This window comes from Meles meles, chromosome 5 (assembly GCF_922984935.1).
Source record: "Meles meles chromosome 5, mMelMel3.1 paternal haplotype, whole genome shotgun sequence".
Taxonomy (NCBI): domain Eukaryota; kingdom Metazoa; phylum Chordata; class Mammalia; order Carnivora; family Mustelidae; genus Meles; species Meles meles.
The window spans coordinates 117,207,187-117,227,087 of NC_060070.1; the positions used below are offsets into that span (position 1 = coordinate 117,207,187).

The window sequence follows — 19,901 nt, forward strand, 5'->3', positions numbered from 1 at the left end:
TTTAGCACAGTCTAAAATGCTAATCAGTGAATAAAAATATGAATGAAAAGGCTAGCAGCTTTTACCAAACTAATTTATTGCATTTACTGTGCCAAGTATTCACATGTTGAACCAGACTTTGAACAGGCATTGTAACAGAAGAAATATATAAGTAACTGCATACACATTTCCTATCAGGATTATAGGGAAATAAACTGATGAGTTAGATTTTCTCTTGTGTTCTGTTGAGGTGTGCTAACTTGTCCTCTCTGTGCCAGAACTCTGAACCCTGAGACTTAGGCTTGATTCAAAGCAGGTCTTAAAGTTTGGACCTGAGAACAGATCCAAGGTTTGAAAATACATTATTTTATAAAAAAATTTTTAAGTTGGGGGCACCTGGGTGGTGCAGTCGTTAAACCTCTGCCTTCAGCTCAGATCAGGATCCCAGGATCCTGGGACTGAGTCCCACATCCTTGTTCAGCGGCGAGTCTGTTTCTCCCTCTCCCCACCCCCACTCTGCTGGCTCTCTCTTCCCCCCAAATAAATAAGATCTTGAAAAAATATTTCTTTTTTAAGTTGTATGGTCAAGGGCTTTTCTTTGAGGTCGTCACCATCCTGCTAGATTCCCAGAGAACACTTTTTTGGTTAGTCAATTGTGTTCCAGTATGTTCTGTAGTTTATTGCTTTTTAAGATTTTATTACCTGAATTCAGTATGAAAGGGATTAAATTGGCCAAAGGAGCACCAGAACTTTGGATCTTAACAAGTGTCAATGAGTCAAGTCACTGCAAATCTCACCTGATCTACCTGTCAGCATTTATACTGAGGCGTGTTCTCTTGGTGAGCCATGTAAGTTGCCTGGGAATTTTAGCAGTTGTCTCTATTCTCTGCTTGTATTGATTGTTCTCCTCTCCTCTTGCTTTGACTCAGGAGGCCTTAGTCTAACCAGAGTAGTGGAAGTTGAATTGAGAATTAGCTGCCTGAAGTTTCTAATCCATACAAATTAAAATGGAGATTATACTAAATTTAAAAATACCTGACTGGAAGAATACTTAGGAACCCTGGACCATCATTTTCATCAGTTTGTTTTGCAGATATTTAAAACATTTAGGGAGGGGGCCTCTCATTCTTACTTGGGGAGTTCTGCAAAAGCAAGAAAGAGATCTTCAGCCGGTTTCAAGCATGCAAGAGGGTGACTCCTTCATAGGACATGGGGTTCAACATGACTTAGATGTAAATTCTTAGGGAATTCAAACCCTTGCTAGCAGAGGGTATTTTGTCCTTACAAGAAAGGGAGAGCAAAATGATTATAGTAATGCAACCTTTACCAACAACTTATTTCTCGTGATAAAAGAAAGGAGTTGGGGAGAATTACAAACTAGTCTTATTGAGGTTCTCCTGTGTTGCAGATCTACTGCATTTGCTCACTGTGCTTGCAAAGAATTAGGAGTATATCTTTTGATATTTGTGTTAATTCTGAGATTTGGCATTATTTCCAAGGAATTTTGTTCTTAATCTGGCTTATATGATACAGACCCCTATGTTTTGTTCTGGTTTTTTTTTTTTTTTTAACCCCTATGCTAATGAAATTTTTGTGTATTTGCAGAGCTCTAGATGTTCTGAAGTATGAAGAAGTTGACATGAAGTTGTTAGCCAAGGCTGTTCCAGAGCCCTTGAAGAAGTACATTAAATGTAGAGAGCTAGCTGAAAGGCTAAAAATAGAAGGTAGAAAATAATTTTTTACTTAACATGCCTATATATTCTATTTTCCATTTGTGCAAATTATGAATGGACAGTAGATTCAAGAAAGAGTTCCACGTTAAGAGGAGCCGTTATTAGCATAGGAACAGCAGAGTCTTGGACTCTGCTATTCAGAGTGGGGATCCCAGGCTAGCAGCATTGCAATACATGGGAGCTTGTTAGGAATACAGATTCTCATAGTCTACCTCAAACCCACTGAGTAAGCATCTCCATTTTAATAAGATCCCTAGGTAATTTGTGATCACGTTCCAAATTTGGGAGTTGCTATAAGGTTTACCAAAAATAACACCCCAAACCAAAAAAATACAAAACACATAACTTTTTTCTCCCCTTAAACTTCCTTTTATATTTTCCCCATCCAATGTTCTACCAGTGAGGAAAATTATAGTCTTTGGCTTTAACAATATACTGGAATTATAATGGTATTTAACAATATACTAGAATTTTAATGGTACAATTACCATTAAAATACTTATTTTGTATCAGGCAAATCAGAGCCTGCCCCTGTACATTATAACATATATCGTGTTCTCATTCTCTCGGTCAGTGTACTGACCATCAAAACTACAGATGACTTTGTGGGGCGCCTGGGTGGCTCAGTGGGTTAAAGCCTCTGCCCTTCGGTTCGGGTCGTGGTCCCAGGGTCCTGGGATCGAGCCGCACATCGGGCTCTGTGCTCCACGGGGAGCCTGCTTCCTCCTCTCTCTCTGCCTGCCTCTCTGCCTAGTTGTGATTTCTCTCTGTCAAATAAATAAAGTATTTAAAAAACAAAAACAAAACAAAACAAAACAAAAACACTACAGATGACTTTGTAGTTGTACTCTATTTTTTTAAGTTTTTCATATCAGCTTTTGCATTGTAGTAGATGTTTTTTCCTGGGGTGGCAAATTATGTGAGAAAAAGGCAGGGAACAGAAAGAGCTGGGGAGAAGGGTAGGAAAAGTTGGATAATGATGTACTGTTCAAATAGGAAAGGGCTGTAAATTCTGTGGAGACCAGCCAAGGTGGTAAGAATTCTGCATTCCTTCTAGCAATGGCATTTTCTTTCAATTCCAGAGATCTGTCACTTTGCTAAGCTTTGGCTGTACATATAGGATGACCCAATTGCTACCTATCATCCCACCATGCAACTTAACAGAAGTCTAGAACCAAAGAGAAATTCACCAAAACTCTAGAACATATTCCAAATGACCAGACACTATACTTATACTGATGTATAAGAAATAATGTTGACAGGGATGTCTGGGTGGCTCAGTCAGCTAGGTGTCTACCTTTGGCTCAGGTCATAATTCCAGGGTCCTGGGATCGAATCCCTAATCAGGCTCCTTGCTCAGTGGGGAGCCTGCTTCTCCCTCTGTCTGCTGCTCCCCCTGGTTGTGCTCTCTCGCTCGCTCGCTCTCTGACAAATAAAAAAAAATAATTTTGACCCTTTATTTCTTTTTTTTTTTTTTTTAAAGATTTTATTTATTTATTTGATAGACAGAGATTGTAACTAGTCAGAGAGGCAGGCAGGGAGAGAGAGGAGGAAGCAGGCTCCCTGCTAAGCAGAGAGCCCGATGTGGGGCTCGATCCCAGGACCCTGGGATCATGACCTGAGCTGAAAGCAGAGGCTTTAACCCACTGAGCCACCCAGGCGCCCCTTGACCCTTTATTTCAACATCATGATTGCTCTATTGAGTAAAAATTACTTACTGAACATTCAGGCTGTTATCATCTGGGAACAGGTGATTAAATTCTATATTTCATTTAAAGATTTTTTAAAATTTTTCAAAGATTTTTAAAGATTTTTAAAATTTATTTATTTGAATAAATAAATTATCCAGAAATGGTAAAAACTAGGCCATGGGGATTATACAGACAGAGATCACATGTAGGCAGAGAGACAGAGGGAAGCAGGCTTCCTGCCGAGCAGAGAGCTCGATGCGGGGCTCGATCCTAGGACCCTCAGATTATGACCTGAGCTGAAGGCAGAGGCTTTAACCCACTGAGCCACCCAGGTGCCCCTATATTTCTTTTTTTTTTTTTTTAAGTTTATTTAAGTAATCTTTACACCCAGTGTGGGGCTCAAACTCACAACTCTTGAGATCAAGAGTCACAGGCTGACTGAGCCAGCCAGGTGCCCCTAAATTCTATATATATATTTTTTATTTTATATATATATTTTTAAATTTTATATCTATATTTTATTTTTTATAAATACAGAGAGGGAGAGGAAGAGAGCACAAGCAGGGGGAGTGGGAAAGGAAGAAGCAGGCTGCCCACTGAGCAGGGAGTCTAACCCGGAGCTCTATTCCAGGACCCAGGGATCATGACCCGAGGCAAAGGCAGATGCTTAGCTAACTGCGCCATCCAGGTGCCCCAATTTTCCAGATTTTTGAAGTAAAAAGGACATGCGGTAAACTACCAAGCATAATGCTGTAGCTGGTATGCAAGATACTTCCTCTCATTTAGCCTCAATTTCCTCATCTACAAAAGGGAGCATTTATGCCAATAAACTTCCATTTATTAGGAAAAGTGTTGTATGACATAACATATACAAAAGCTTTTTATAAATTATAAAACGCTATAAAAACACAAGTTGTTAATACAGTCTGAATATCCTAATGTAATTAATTCTGTTCACCAGCCACTTATGAATCAGTGTTGTTCCATCAGCAACAACAAATAAAGGAAGTTCAGCAAGATGAAGCACTCCAGCTGCCAAAAGACCTAGATTATTTAACCCTCAGAGATGTGTCTTTGTCTTACGAAGTTCGAGAGAAGCTACAGTTCAGTCGCCCAGAAACGGTAAGAAACCAGGCATTGGGGGCGCCTGGGTGGCTCAGTGGATAAGCCGCTGCCTTCGGCTCAGGTCATGATCTCAGGGTCCTGGGATCGAGCCCCACATCGGGCTCTCTGCTCCGCGGGGAGCCTGCTTCCTCCTCTCTCTCTGCCTGTCTCTCTGCCTACTTGTGATCTCTCTCTCTGTCAAATAAATAAATAAAATCTTTAAAAAAAAAAAAAAGAAACCAGGCATTGGGGATTATATAGAGCCAGTGCTTTAATTTTTTAAACCTGGACTTACAGTGGTCACATAATTAAGGCTTTATTTCATCATAAAAAATCTAACCTCTTATTTCATAATTATATCTCTTTGTATGACAGATATTGGGTTTGTTTTTGAGAGAGAAAAAACAGTCTAAAAAAATAACTAGGAAAATTGAGTTAAAATTATTCTCTAGTCCCAACTGTGTGCTAAACCACAGTGCAAACTAGTATAAGGCATGACATAAAGGAACCCACATTAGGTTAATACATATGAGTGGTTTTCAAATCACCACTTGGATCCCTCCCTAGGAGTCCCATAGCATTGGCTTAGAAGCTACTAGGAGGAAGAGAGGAGCCTAAAAAAAGGTCCCTCACCCTATGCTTCTGTATAAATGTGTATGTGTGTCTGTAAATGTCTGTAAACAAACTGAAAATTTTGGGGCGCCTGGGTGACTCAGTGGGTTAAAGCCTCTGCCTTTGGCTCAGGTCATGATCTCAGAGTCCTGGGATCGAGCCTCGCATTGGGCTCTCCACTCAGTGGGGAGCCTGCTTCCCTTCCTCTCTCTCTCTGCCTGCCTCTCTGCCTACTTGTGATCTCTGTCAAATAAATAAAGTCTTAAAAAAAAAAAAACCTGAAAATTTTATGTATATATAATATATATGTTATATACATTATATGCTATATTATATATAGTACTGGACTTCTTTTTTTTTTTAATATTTTATTTGTTTGACAGAGAGAAACCACAACTAGGCAGAGAGGCAGGCAGAGAGAGAGGAGGAAGCAGGCTCCCTGCAGAGCAGAGAGCCCAATGCGGGACTTGATCCCAAGACCCTGGGATCATGACCTGAGCCGAAGGCAGAGGCTTTAACCCACTGAGCCACCCAGGCGCCCCTATAGTACTAGACTTCTAATAACAAATATTTAAAGATTGATAGGCTATATTTATTGATTCTGAGATGCACATTTAACATTTCTGCAACTGAACTGTATCTTAAAAATAGATGGTGTATCATAGTTTATTGGGCAGTATTAAATGGGTGATTCATATAATAAAAGGCATTTAACAAAAATATAACCTCTAAAAATTTTTGGAAAAAAATTATTTTTGAAGGGAAGAGTGATTCTGTCAATATAAACATGATGTTCTTAGTGATAGTCATCATGGAAACTACATGGAAGCATGTAGGCCTTCCATTTTATAACTCTGTATATCCTATTCATTTTTAGTTATGTTTTTATGGATAGTCATAAGCTGCACTGCCCAATAACTAAATGTGACCATTTACATTAGTTAAAATTAAATAAAACTCAGAATTCAGTTCGTCAGTCATACTATCCATGTTTCAGGTACTCAGTAGCCACAATTCTAGGATACAAAATGCTCTGACAGATATTTGTTACAGACTCATTTGGTAGCTAAAACTGACCTGACCTGAACTGACATTAAGTTATTTATACCGCATAGAGTGAATATTCATACATTTCACTTCAAAAAATACACCACAGAAGTATTCATGAGATTATAGGGCACTGCCTAACACACTGCTGAGGTTACATTAGTTTAAATGAAAACAAAATCTAGGTAGTCTAATATCTATTAGTTATATGATCTTTGAGAAATCGCTTTAATTTCTCTGAGCCTCATTTTCCCTAATTTGTAAAATGAAGGTATTAATAATTATCACATTCCCTTTATCTACTTTATAGCTATTTTGAAGATACATTAAGATAAGTTTTGAAAATATTTTATAAACTATAATATACAGATTGTTATTAGAAGCAAAATAGATTTGATTTGACATAGCTCACTTATGTTTCTCTTATGGTTTTAATTCTTAGATTGGGGCTGCTAGTCGTATACCTGGAGTGACACCTGCTGCCATCATCAATCTGCTTCGATTTGTGAAGACTTCTCAGCAAAGACAGATGGCTATGCATGAATTACCCAAAACTGATCAATCATTATGTGATACAGACAGACTTGAAGAGAGACAGTTATAGCTTTATATTCATAGATGACTTTTAAGTAGTACAAGAGTATAGATAGGATATAAGAAGTATTTATATTTAGCACCTATTAAAATAAACTTACTAGGTTATTATGGATTTGTCACTAATTTATAAAGAGGGCAGAGATTATAACTGTGCTTTTTTATGTATCTGAAAAAAGTTACAAAGTCTTTATTAGGGGCACCTGGGTGGCTCAGTTGGTTGAGCAATTGCCTTTGGCTCAGGTTATGATCCTGGAGTCCCAGGATCAAGTACCACATCAGGCTCCCTGCTCGGCTGGGATTCTGCTTCTCCCTCTGACCTCTCCCCTCTCACTCTCTCTCTCATTCTCTCTCTCTCAAATAAATAAATAAAATCTTAAAAAAAATATATAGTCTTCATTAATCTCTTTCTCTGAGGTGCTCTAATACAGTGAGCCTATTAATGTAACTGCAGTGTTCATCAGAGAGATAGTAGTGGACCCACAACTAAACCTGAAGAAAAATCTCAACTTCTCAAAATCTCATGACCTGAGCTAAAGGCAGACGCTTAACCGACTGAGCCACCCAGGCATCCCATGGCCATTTCTTAACACTAAAGACAAATCCATAGTAACTGACTAGTGTTTCCCTGTTTTTAAGTCAGAAGTGACAGAAAAACTGAAATGGTGCTGGGATTTCTCTTCTCTTCCTCTTCAGCACTTCGATTCTGTGTTGCCACAACATTTAGGGTGGGATGACTACTTGGGTCCTTTGGCTGGCTGGTTCAGACATCTCAACCTTTCTGTGTAGACTAGAGGATGAATACAGACAAGCAGACCAGAGAGCCTTGCTTATCCCTGGAAATGCCAACTCGGATCTCTGGTATCAGTCAAGGGAGAAGCTCCCATGTCAGCTTCAAGCCAAAGCAGATACTTAAGACAGCACCAAGGGCCCTGAAGTCACTCTGACTACAGACCTATGTGTTAAGCCTGGTTATGGGTGTGAGGCAGCCAAACACCTTGTTGCTATAATCAGATATGCTACTTGGATGCAGCTCAGTTTTCATGTTTCGTCTAATTTTAGTCTTTCCATTAAAGTCAATATCAGTAGCAAGTAAAAAGTATTTGCAATACTGGATCATTTAGCAATGATGAATTCTTTTTGATACTTGATTTAGTAATTTCAAAAAGTGGCAACTTTTACTTTAGTTATGGCTATTCTGGGTAGAATTCTTACCACAGAGGCAATATTGATTACAATACTATATTATATTTCATTATTTTTAAAAAGATTTTATTTATTTATTTGACAGACAGATCACAAGTATGCAGAGAGGCAGGCAGAGAGAGAGGGGAAAGCAGGCTCCCGGCTGAGCAGAGAGCCCAATGCAGGGCTCGATCCCAGGACCCTGAGATCATGACCTGAGTTGAAGGCTGAGGCTTAACCCACTGAGCCACCCAGGCGCCCCACTATGTCATATTTTAAAAAGGCCATTTTGCACTACCTGTTTAGCACCAGAAGGGAAATCACTGTTTTAAAACTTTTTCTGGTTAAGGCCACCTGGGTGGCTCAGTTGGTTAAGTGCCCCATGTCCTGAGATCAAGTACCACATCAGGCAGGAATCCTGCTGCTCCTCTGCCTGCAGCTCCCCCTGTTTGTCTCTCTTTCTGACAAATAAATAGAATCTTAAAAAAAAAAAATCTTCTGGTTAAATACAGGAGTAAAAGCAGTGGTGCTTTTGGGGTGCTTAATGAATGGAATATAACAAAATTTATCTTGAGGGAATAGAAAATTTGTAAGTGCTTTGCAGGGTTCTTGATAGCTGTAATTTTGGCCTAGTGACAGTACACATATTAAGAAACTTAAGTTTTATAGTGTGATTCCATTATAATAGTAACTGTCTCACTGAAAAATGTTTGATGGAAAACATTTGTTTTAGGTTCTGTCATTTGGTTTAGTTTCTTTATAATTTAAAATATGTTAACTTTTACAAAATTACCTCGCTTAAAAAGACTGTTCCAAAACAGCTTACTTACCTTCTGGTGCTGCTGGCCAGAATGCTTTGAACCATCATGCTCTAGGGAAAAATCAGCTAAAAATGTATGTCATAGAAATCTCCCCCAACAGGGCACCTGGGTGGCTCAGTTGATTAAGCATCTGCCTTCAGCTCAGGTCATGATCTGAGGGTTCTGGGACCAAGCCCTGAGTCAGCCTCCCTGCTGAACAGAGAGTTTGCTTCTCCCTCTCCCTCTGTCCCTCCCCTCCAACCCCACTTGTGCTCTCTCTCAGATAAAGAAAATCTTAAAAAAAAAAAAAAGAAAAGAAAAGAATCTCTTCCAACAATGACAATAGTCAGCTTCCAACAAAATTTGGCCACACTTGTGATTTCCCCTACCCACCACAGACCACACTGCCTAGTAGTTAGAAAAGCTATGTACTAAAAGTTCATTTCAACAGGAACACCAAAATTTGAAAAAAGGAAATAGCAAGGAACACAAAGCATTTATAAAATCATTGGTTCAGGGAGAGGGAGGGAGGATGAAGACAGGAACCTATGCTAAGTTAAGCCATTATAACCTTGAATTGTGATATTACCTTCTGTAGTTTGAATTTTATCATTTTTAAAAATAGTCCTTCTTAGTTTCAACCTAGATTAGAATAGCCATGGCTTTTTCACTTCAGAAATTTCAAATCCTAGAAGAATGCCCTGTCCAGAAGTGGTGTGAAATACTAGGAAGTCACCAACAGACACAAGATCATTCTGAGCTGCCAGAGCTGCTTATCTTGGAGGGCACACAGTAAAAATAACCTGTTCCTCTTGGGCTCCTTCTTTATAATACTTCTATTATTGCACTTCCTTCATCCTACCTTAATTTTTAATATCTGTCTTACCTTAATCTCTTAAAAAATATAAACGTCATGAACGTTTGCAGTACCATAGTTGTAGGTATTCCGGGCATGGGTTTTTTGTTTGTTTTTTTTGTTTTTTTTTTTTTTTTTGAGAGAGAGAGAGAGAGAGCATGAGAAGGGGGAGGGTCAGAGGGAGAAGCAGACTTCCCGCTCAGCGGGGAGCCGGATATAAGACTTGATCCTGGGACTCTAGGATCATGACCTGAGCCAGACAGTCGCTTAACCAACTGAGCCACCCAGGCGCCCAGGGCATGCTTTTTGAATGAATGAATATCACTAAAGGCAATAGATGACAAACTAAAACTTAAGTGAATAATTAAATGGGATAAAAATGTTTGACACAGCGTCAGCGGCCCGGGGTGGGGCGGAGGCGTTGGCGCTGCCACGTCCTGGTCACGGCTCTCGCAGCGGCGGCAGCAATGGCAACCATGGCTTGGGAAGTGGCGGAGGAGGTGGGGCTGGCGCTGAAGCCGGATCCGGATCCGACCTTACTGCAAAGATGAAACCTGATGAAACTCCTATGTTTGACCCAAGTCTACTCAAAGAAGTGGACTGGAGCCAGAATACAGCCACATTTTCTCCAGCCATTTCCCAACACATCCTGGAGAAGGTTTGGTCTTGAGGCCCCTTTGTACTGCTGACTTAGAGGTTTTTTTAAGGTACTGGGTCAACTGACAGAGACTGGTGTTGTCAACCCTGAACAAGTTATGAAATCTTTTGAGCACATGAAGAAATCTGGAGATTATTATGTTACAGTTGTGGAAGATGTGACTTTAGGACAAATTGTTGCTACAGCAACTCTGATAATAGAACATAAATTCATCCATTCCTGTGCTAAGAGAGGAAGAGTAGAAGATGTTGTTAGTGATGAATGCAGAGGAAAGCAGCTTAGCAAACTGTTATCATCAACCCTCACTTTGCTAAGCAAGAAACTGAACTGTTATAAGATTACCCTTGAATGTCTATCACAAAATGTTGGTTTCTATAAAAAGTTCGGATATACAGTATCTGAAGAAAACTGCATGTGTCAGAGGTTTCTAAAGTAAAAAAGACATTTGTAAAGTAAGAAAGACATTTGTCAAAGGAGCTAATGCAACAAGGCAATACTCTTCCTAGAGTTAAAATACTTTGTTGCGGCAACCCAGTGACCTCCATAAATTCTGGATTTAAAAAAAAAAAGCAGGGGCGCCTGGGTGGCTCAGTGGTTTAAGCCGCTGCCTTCAGCTCAGGTCATGATCTCAGGGTCCTGGGATCGAGTCCCGCATCGGGCTCTCTGCTCGGCAGGGAGCCTGCTTCCCTCTCACTCTCTCTGCCTGCCTCTCTGCTTACTTGTGATCTCTCTCTGTCAAATAAATAAATAAAATCTTTAAAAAAAAAAAAAAAAAAAAAAAAAAGCAAACAAACATGGTAATACAACAAATATAATGACATTTAGAAGATTACTTTGGGCTGGTGGGATATGCTGTGAGTTTAGATTACAAAAGAATATTATAAAGGGGATGATTTTTAACCAAAGGAATATATTTTTAACTTGAATCTTTTCTTGCATTGTATTCTTCTAAAGTTTGGCTTCATTTCTTTGTAGTTAGAGTATAGGTAGTAAGGAGTTATGTGTCTGCTATCTGTACTGCTCATTAAAAAAAAAATACCATGAATAAGGCTATTATCACATTCATAAAATGAATACATTTTTCCCATATATCATGTGAAATTGGATAAGATATAACTAAATGTAGGGCAGTCCAACAATTGTTAATCCTATCACTATACTAGTAAACAACCTGGTCAGCCTTTTAAAGTAGAAATGAAAATTATAAAATGTGATGATTCAAAGTAAACCGTGCACATCTAAAAGTTTATATAATTCTTATGCAGATAAGGTACCACCTGTCATATGTGAAATATAGTTATTCATTTGTTTAAAATACCTAAGAGCAAATATAAGGTACTTTTTAACAGTAAATTAACAAATCTTGGTATATTAAGTATTTCTAACCTGATTTCTCATCTTTTCATCGATGTCTGAAGCCTTTCTTCTGAGTAATATTTTTATGAAAAATAAATGACAAAACAGTAATATTTAAATATGTATCATACTGCAATTGTTACATCCTTAAAATGCTGATGGAAGCTTTTCTAAAAAAAAATGTTTGACACAAATATTAAGAACTGCATACTTTTGTGCTTGCCTTTGTCTCCATAACTCTTCTGTCTTCATATTCTCTTCAGCTTCCTTTCCTCCCTATCTTCTTGTTCTAGCTGTTTTTCCTGTTCCTAATATGAAACTGAAGTTTAGTTTTATGATACTCATTTATGAAACAGATTTTTAGTATTTCCTAATGTAAGAGCCAGGTGAAGGAAACCAGAGAATGAAAAGGCAACTCACATAATGGAAGAAAAAAATCATGTATCTAAAAACAGGTTAATATGCGTAATATGTAAAAGACTCTTACAACTCAACAACAGCAACAAAAAACCACAAACAACCCAATTAAAAAATGGGCAAAGGGCTTGAATAGATATTTTTCTCACAAGATATACAAATGGCCAATAACTAAATGAAAAGATGCTCAACATTACTAGTCCTCAAAAAAATGCAAATCAAAACCACAATGAGATGCCATCTCACACCTATTAGGATGGCTATTATCAGATAAACAGAAAACAAGTGTTGGCAAAACTGGAGAAATAGGAACCCTTCTGCACTGTTATTAGAAAAGTAAATTGGTACAGCAGCTATGGAAAACATTATGACAGCTACCTCCACCAAAATTAAAAGAACTACTGTATGATCCGGCAATTCCACTCCTAAATATATACCCAGAAAAATTGAAAGCAGGGTCTCAAAAGACTCTGCTTAAGGGTTATGTTCATAGTAGGATTATTCACAATAGCTAAAAGGTGAAAGCAACCTGTGTCCCATCAACAGATGCATGGGATAAGTAAAATGTATATAAATACAGTGAAATGCTTTTCACTCCTAAAACGGAAGGAAATTCTGACATGTTACAATACAGATGAACCTAGAGGACATTACACTAAGTGAAGTAACTCAGTTAAAAAAGCACAATATTCTAGGATTCCACTTACTTTTTTTTTTTAAGATTTTATTTATTTATTTGAGGGAGAGAGTGAACGAGAGAAAGCACGAGCAGGGGAGTGGCAGAGGGAGAAACAGGTTCCCCCCTCCTGCTGAGCAGGGAGCCTGACTTGGGACTTAATGCCAGGACCCTGGAATCATGACCTGAGCAGACACTTAACCGACTGAGCCACCCAGGCACTCCTAGGAGTCCGCTTAAATGTGGTACCCAGAGTGGTCAGATTATCCTAGAGACAAAGGAGAGCGGTGACTGGGGGGGAAGGAGGAATGTGGAGTTATTGTTTACTGGGTACAGAGTTTTAGTTTTTGCAAGATGGAGTTCTGGAGAAGGATGGTAATGGTTGCACAACAATGTGGATATACTTAATCCTGCTATACACTTAAAAATTGTTCAGATGGTGAATTTTTGTTGTGTATTTTTTTTACAATTTTTTTTAAAAAGCTAAATGAATTTGTATATGTATCTCAGCTCCAAAACCTATTTACTGATAATTTATCCCCTGCTTCTTTCTTTTTTTCCCCAAGATCTTATTTATTTAAGAGAGAGAGAGTACAAGCAGGGGGAGCAGCCGGCAGAGGGAGAGGGGGAAGCAGGCTTCAGGTGAGAAAGGAGACTGATGCGGGGCTCTATTCCAGGACCCTGGGATCAGGACCCAAGCTGAAGGCGGACACCTAACAACTGAGCTACCCAGGTGCCCCTTCCCTGCTTATTTCTAAAAATATACTTGAGACATTATAAAGAGAAGAAAATTAGGGATCAGCTGAGAAAAAGGCAGATTGCACTTAAATGTTCAACTCCAGCTCTGAGCTTCCTGTCAGTGGTTTAGTTCTATCTCATCAAGGGGACCAAGAAAAAATGTTTTCCTATTACTAAAATCTAAAAGAGGGGCACCTGGGTGGCTCAGTGGGTTAAGTGTTGCCTTCGGCTCAGGTCATGATCTTGAGGCCTGAAATCGAGCCCTGCTCAGTGGGAAGTCTGCTCTTCCCTCTCTGCCTGCCTCTGCCCCCCAACTCATGCTCTCTCTCAAAAATCTAAAAAAAAAAAAAAAAAAAAAAAAATCTAAGCTTTGGGCATACTTCAGTGCCTCTCTGGACAAGTATGGACACCCTATGCTCGTGAGCCCTAGGGAAAGGATGCATTTATTTTGATCTAGAACCTCATTTTGACTGTCACTGATTTCTAAATCAACATTCTCAAACTGCTGGCTGCAATTCATTAGCAAGCTATGAAAATTTTTGTCATAGGTAATAAAAGTATCATTCTCTGATACTTTGGTTTCAGTACTTCACATACAAATTATATTTCACCAATTTTAGGACTTACCTTTTTTCTTTTATCATCTCTAAATGGTTGTATGTTCTATAATCAATAGTATCTTAAAAATTGGCAGCATTTGTGACTTACAATGGAAAACATCTTAGATGTAATGAAATACTGTGTTATACTGTGTTGCAATAGAAAATATATTTCTTACTATGGATCCTAGTCAAAAAAGTTTGGAAAAGACCCATTTGAAAGCATTACTCCCTAATGGGAAAACCCCAATATATTAGGATTATTTTTTTTTAAGATTTTATTTATTCATTTGAGGAGGGAGGTGGGGAGAGAGAGAGAGTACATATGTGCAGAAGCAGGGAGAGAGGCAGAGGGAGAGGGAGAAGCAAACTCTCTGCTAAGCTGGGAGTTCAACATGGGGCTCATTCCCAGGATCTGGAAATCATGACCTGAGATGAAGGTAGATCCGTAACCATCTGAGCCACGCAGGCATCCCTGTGTTAGGATTCTTTAACATGTGTGTATTTCTCAAAGTAGGAAAAACTTACCAATCTCTCCCTATGTTGTGATTAAAGTATAATTGCAAGTTGCTGTTGGGCATAGATCTCAGGTATTCCCACTTCACAATACCTTTCTGCCACTTTCATTTTTTCCTCCTAAGGACCAGAAGTCTTTCACTATATGAAGTTTCTCAAGCTCTCCTAACTAATCTCTTTCTTAGGCTCAACCTTCAATTCCCTTCCACTTCCACACTTTGTAGCCTATTTCATGCTAAGCATTTATGGAATTACCATGCTTAATGAATCATCACAGCACTCAATCTAAGTGTTATTTCAGAGTTTAGAGGCTATAGGGGAATTTAGAATATGAATTTCACTCTGAATAGCACTCCTTTAAGATTTAAAATACTCTTCATATACTTGAAAACAGTTATACTTTTCTAGTGTTTGCTAGGCTAAACAACTATTTCTCAAATTCAGTGCCTCATAATTCACATTTAGTCTTTTTTTTTTTTAATATTTTATTTATTTGACAGAGAGAAATCACAACTAGGCAGAGAGGCAGGCAGAGAGGCAGGCAGAGAGAGAGGAGGAAGCAGGCTCCCCATGGAGCAGAGAGCCCGATGTGGGGCTGGATCCCAGGACCCTGGGATCATGACCTGAGCCGAAGGCAGAGGCTTTAACCCACTGAACCACCGAGGCGCCCCTCACATTTAGTCTTTATGTTGGTTGCTCTTTGAATTCTCTTTCAGAGTTGGTCTACACTATTTAAAACACTACAATCAAAATTTAAAATAATACATTAAGACACATAAAAAATGGACTATCTAAACTTAAAAGGAAACATTCTAGACTGTATGTAAGAAAACACCAGCACACGTGCCATGTTTCAAGCAATGAAAAGGACACTTACTGAATTTTCTGTATTTCTAACTTCACAAAGAACAACCTAAAGGTGGGAGGGAAGGCAGTTTAACAAACTTCAGAGACAGATGTCAGAGCTTTGAAGAAAAACATACACGAACAGTTACATAAAATATGAAAAAGTAAAAAAAAAAAAAAAAAAAAAGAGAGAGAAAGTGAGTTCCAAGAGATACATTCCCTAATCTCAATATAAAGATTTAGCTACAGGGGGGCGCCTGGGTGGCTCAGTGGATTTAGCTACAGGGGGGCGCCTGGGTGGCTCAGTGGATTAAGCCGCTACCTTCGGCTCAGGTCATGATCTCAGGGTCCTGGGATCGAGCCCCGCGTCGGGCTCTCTGCTCCGCGGGGAGCCTGCTTCCTCCTCTCTCTCTGCCTGCCTATCTGCCTACTTGTGATCTCTCTGTCAAATAAATAAATAAATAAATCTTTAAAAAAAAAAAAAAAGATTTAGCTACAGGGACACCTGGGTCGTTCAGTTGGCTAAGCATCTGCCTTCAGCACAGGTCATGATCACAGGGTGGTGGGATTGAGCCCCGCATCAGGCTCTCTGCTCAGCAGGGAGCCTGCTTCCTCCTCTCTCTCTGCCTACTTGTGATCTCTGTCAAATAAATAAATAAAAATCTAAAAAAAAAAAAAAAAGAATGTAGAACCTTTAAAAAAATATATAAATATTATAAATATCAGATGTATAAATAACAAAATCCACAATTTTATTTAACATGCTAGATAGCAGGCTCCAAATTCAAAATTATCTTGAGATAAAGCAGAGATAAATGTAAACTCCCAACATTTAAGTTTTTAAAACTAACCAAAACAGTGGTGCCTTGGATTGGATTCTGGAACAGAAAAAGGCCATTAATAAAACAAATTGATGGAATCGGAATAAAGCCTGGAGATTAATACTAACATATCAATGTTGGTTCCTTAGTTTTGACAAATGTACTATGATAGTACATAATGATAACATTAGGGGAAACAAACTAGGTAAGGGTGATTACAGGAACTCTTTATCCTATCTTTGCAACTTTTCTATAAATCTAGTTACTCCAAAAATAAAAGGGTTTTTATTTTTTAAAAAGTTCACAAAGCAAATAATTTAAAGATTTAAAATAAAATTTACATTTGAAAAATCAGGTGATAGGGCGCCTGGATGGCTCAGTAGGTTAAGCATCTGCTTTAGGCTCAGGTTATGGTTCCCTGCTCAGTGGGGAGTCTGCTTCTCTCTGCCCCTCCTCTTGCTCCTTCTCCCTCAAATAAATAAAATCTTCAAAAAAAAAAAAAAATCCCAAGAGGGTTTTTAAATAAATAAATAATCAGGTGCTATTTGTTGACCATAATCCAGAATAACCACCAAGTTGCTTTACAGCAACTGATCTTCCAAACAACTATAATAAGAACTTATTTTTATTATTGGCTCCTTACAATAGGCCAGGTACTGGGTACAGAGTCTATATCCACTAACTCATTTCATCTTCGCAATAATCCTAAGAGATGGACAGTATTATGCCCATTAGACAGATGAATGAAAGGGACAATTTTCCCCACTTAAACTACTCTGATCATCTAGTCCAAATGCATCATTTTAGAAAACTAGAATCCAAATAAGGTGACTTATCTCTATAAAATAAAAGCAAACTCTAGGGACGCCTGGGTGGCTCAGTTGGTTACGCGGCTGCCTTTGGCTCAGGTCATGATCCCAGTGTCCTGGGATCGAGTCCCACATCCATCTGGCTCCTTGCTCAGCAGGGAGACTGCTTCTCCCTCTGCCTGTGCTCGCTCTTTTGCTCTCTCTCTGACAAATAAATAAATAAAGTCTTAAAAAAAAGCAAACTCTATGTTAAGAGACCACATCTACATCCACTTATGCAGCCACAGCTATAATATATTTAATTTTGGTGCAAACACTTTAAAAGCTATAAACTGGGGGAAAAAAAAAAGCTATAAACCCAAAAGGAGAATGGCATGGAATAGATTCTAGAAACTATGCAACCCAAGGTTAAGAAACAGCTATTAACTTGAGTGTTTAGCTCAGACTGACTAAAGCCTATTAATTGGAGATACCTGGCTAGCTCAGTTGGAGGAACATGTGACTTCTGATCTTAGAGTCGTAAGTTCAAGCCCCATGTTGGGTGTAGAGATTACTTAAAAAAAATTTTTTTTAAAGGGCATCTTAGAGGCACCTGGGTGGCTCAGTGGGGTTAGGCCTCTGCCTTCGGCTCAGGTCATGATCTCAGGGTCCTGGGATCAAGCCCCACATCGGGCTCTCTGCTCAGTAGGGAGCCTGCTTCTCCCTCTACTTGCCTCCCTGCCTACTTGTGATCTCTCTGTTAAATAAATTAAAAAAAAATTTTTTTTAAGGGTATCTTAAATTAGTGGTTACTATAAATAGAATGAAATAGTTCAATTATCCTAAAGAAGGCCTAAGTATATTAAAATTTACCAGCAAGGAAATATAATGAATTGAGGGGAAAAAAAATGATCAGCAGTAGGATGACTTAGGAGCCACCCTCTATCTGTATCTGCCTGCCATGTCTAATGAGGGTATACCTGCCCTCCTAAGAAGGCTGTTGTGAGGTTTCTGCCCTCCAATATGTGATATACACATTGATGAGGTAATCAAGTAAAGATTTCAAGGAATATACTTCAAAATTGATTTGAGTAGATTAAAAAAGGATTTTGATTCTTTAGATTTTTCTGATTTCTATGCAATTGTTATAAGGCTAAGACATAGACATGTAAATGTCTAAGAAGAAGGGGCGCCTGGTGGCTCAGATGGTTAAGTGTCTGCCTTCGGCTCAGGTCATGATTCTGGGATCCTAGGACTGAGCCTGGCAGCAGGCTCCCTGCTCTGTGGGAAGCCTGCTTTTCCCTCTCCCTCTGTGGCTCCCCCTGCTTGTGCTTGCACTCTCTCGCAGTCAAATAAATAAAATCTTTTTAAAAAATGTCTTAGGGGCGCCTGGGTGGCTCAGTGGGTTAAAGCCTCTGCCTTCAGCTCAGGTCATGATCTCAGGGTCCTGGGATCGGGCCCCACATCGGGATCTCTGCTCCACGGGGAGCCTGCTTCTTCCTCTCTCTCTGCCTGCCTCTCTGCCTAGTTGTGATTTCTGTCAAATAAATAAAATATTTAAAAAAAAATGTCTTAGATGGGGCGCCTGGGTGGCTCAGTAGGTTAAGTCTCTGCCTTTGGCTCAGGTCATGATCTCAGGGTCCTGGGATGGAGCCCTGCATCGGACTCTCTGCTCAGCAGGGAGCCTGCTTCCCACCCCCCTCTGCCTACTTGTGATCTCTCTCTGTTGAATAAATATTTTTTTTTTTTTTTTAAGATTTTATCTATTTGACAGAGAGAAATTACAAGAGAGGCAGGCAGAGAGAGAGGAAGGGAAGCAGGCTCTCCGCCGAGCAGAGAGCCCGACGCGGGACTCGATCCCAGGACCCTGAGATCACGACCCGAGCCGAAGGCAGCGGCCCAACCCACTGAGCCACCCAGGCGCCCCTGTTGAATAAATATTTTTTAAAAAAATGTCTAAGAAGGGCACCTGGGTGGCTCAGTGGGTTAAGGCCTCTGCCTTCGGCTCAGATCGTGATCCTGGAGTCCTGGGATCAAGTCCTGCATCGGGCTCTCTGCTCATTGGGGAGCTTGCTTTCTCCTCTTTCTCTGCCTGCCTGTGATCTGTCAAATAAATAAAATCTTTAAAAAAAAAAGTCTAAGAAGTAATGTTTTCATATTCTCCAGTAACTCCTATTTGTCTTTCAGATCTCCATTATTCCTGACAAGTACCTTCTCTAGACAATCCAAATTGTGTTCCTTTTACTCTTCTCCCTCATAGTATCCTTTTCTTCATAGCATCATCACAACTCAGAATTACCTACTTATTTATGCTAATCTCTACCTCCTCCACTGGCTTATAAACTCAAAGGGCAAGACCTGTCCACAGCTCTATCCCCAGTGCCTAAAATAGTGTAACTTTGTAGGCACAATTTATTTTTTTTTAAGATTTTATTTGACAGAGAGAAGAAAGAGATCACAAGTAGGCAAAGAGGCAGGCAGAGAGAGGGGGAAGCAGGCTCCCCGCTGAGCAGAGTCTGACCCAGGACTTGATCCCCAGACCCTGAGATCATGACCTGAGCCTAAGGCAGAGGCTTTAACCTACTGAGCCACCCAGGCGCCCTGTAGGCACAATTTATTTATTTTTTTTTAAAGATTTATTTATTTGACAGACAGAGACCACAAGTAGGCAGAGAGGCAGGCAGAGAGAGAGGAGGAAGCAGGCTCCCAGCTAAGCAGAGAGCCCGATGCGGGGCTCGATCCCAGCACCCCGGGACCACGACCCGAGCCGAAGGCAGAGGCCTCAACCCGCTGAGCCACCCAGGCGCCCCACAATTAAAAAAAAAAAAAAAAAAAAAAAGTCCTTCACTGAGCTATAGAATCAAACACTTTCCTTCCTTAAAAAA

At 39.6% G+C, this 19,901-nt stretch overlaps 1 protein-coding gene and 1 pseudogene across 1 annotated transcript in view; both read left to right on the forward strand.

Moving 5' to 3' along the window:
* The window catches only part of MTO1 (mitochondrial tRNA translation optimization 1), a 29,515-nt gene extending 22,644 nt beyond the window's left edge, over positions 1-6,871 (forward strand). The window contains exons 10-12 of the mRNA XM_046006637.1: positions 1,585-1,703; positions 4,365-4,525; positions 6,609-6,871. Coding sequence (XP_045862593.1) covers positions 1,585-1,703; positions 4,365-4,525; positions 6,609-6,770 — 442 coding nt within the window. The 3' untranslated portion in view covers positions 6,771-6,871. The remainder of the gene's footprint in view (positions 1-1,584; positions 1,704-4,364; positions 4,526-6,608) is intronic.
* A 2,932-nt stretch (positions 6,872-9,803) lies between these two features.
* On the forward strand, positions 9,804-10,825 carry LOC123941933 (annotated as a pseudogene).
* The last annotated feature ends 9,076 nt before the right edge of the window (positions 10,826-19,901 follow it).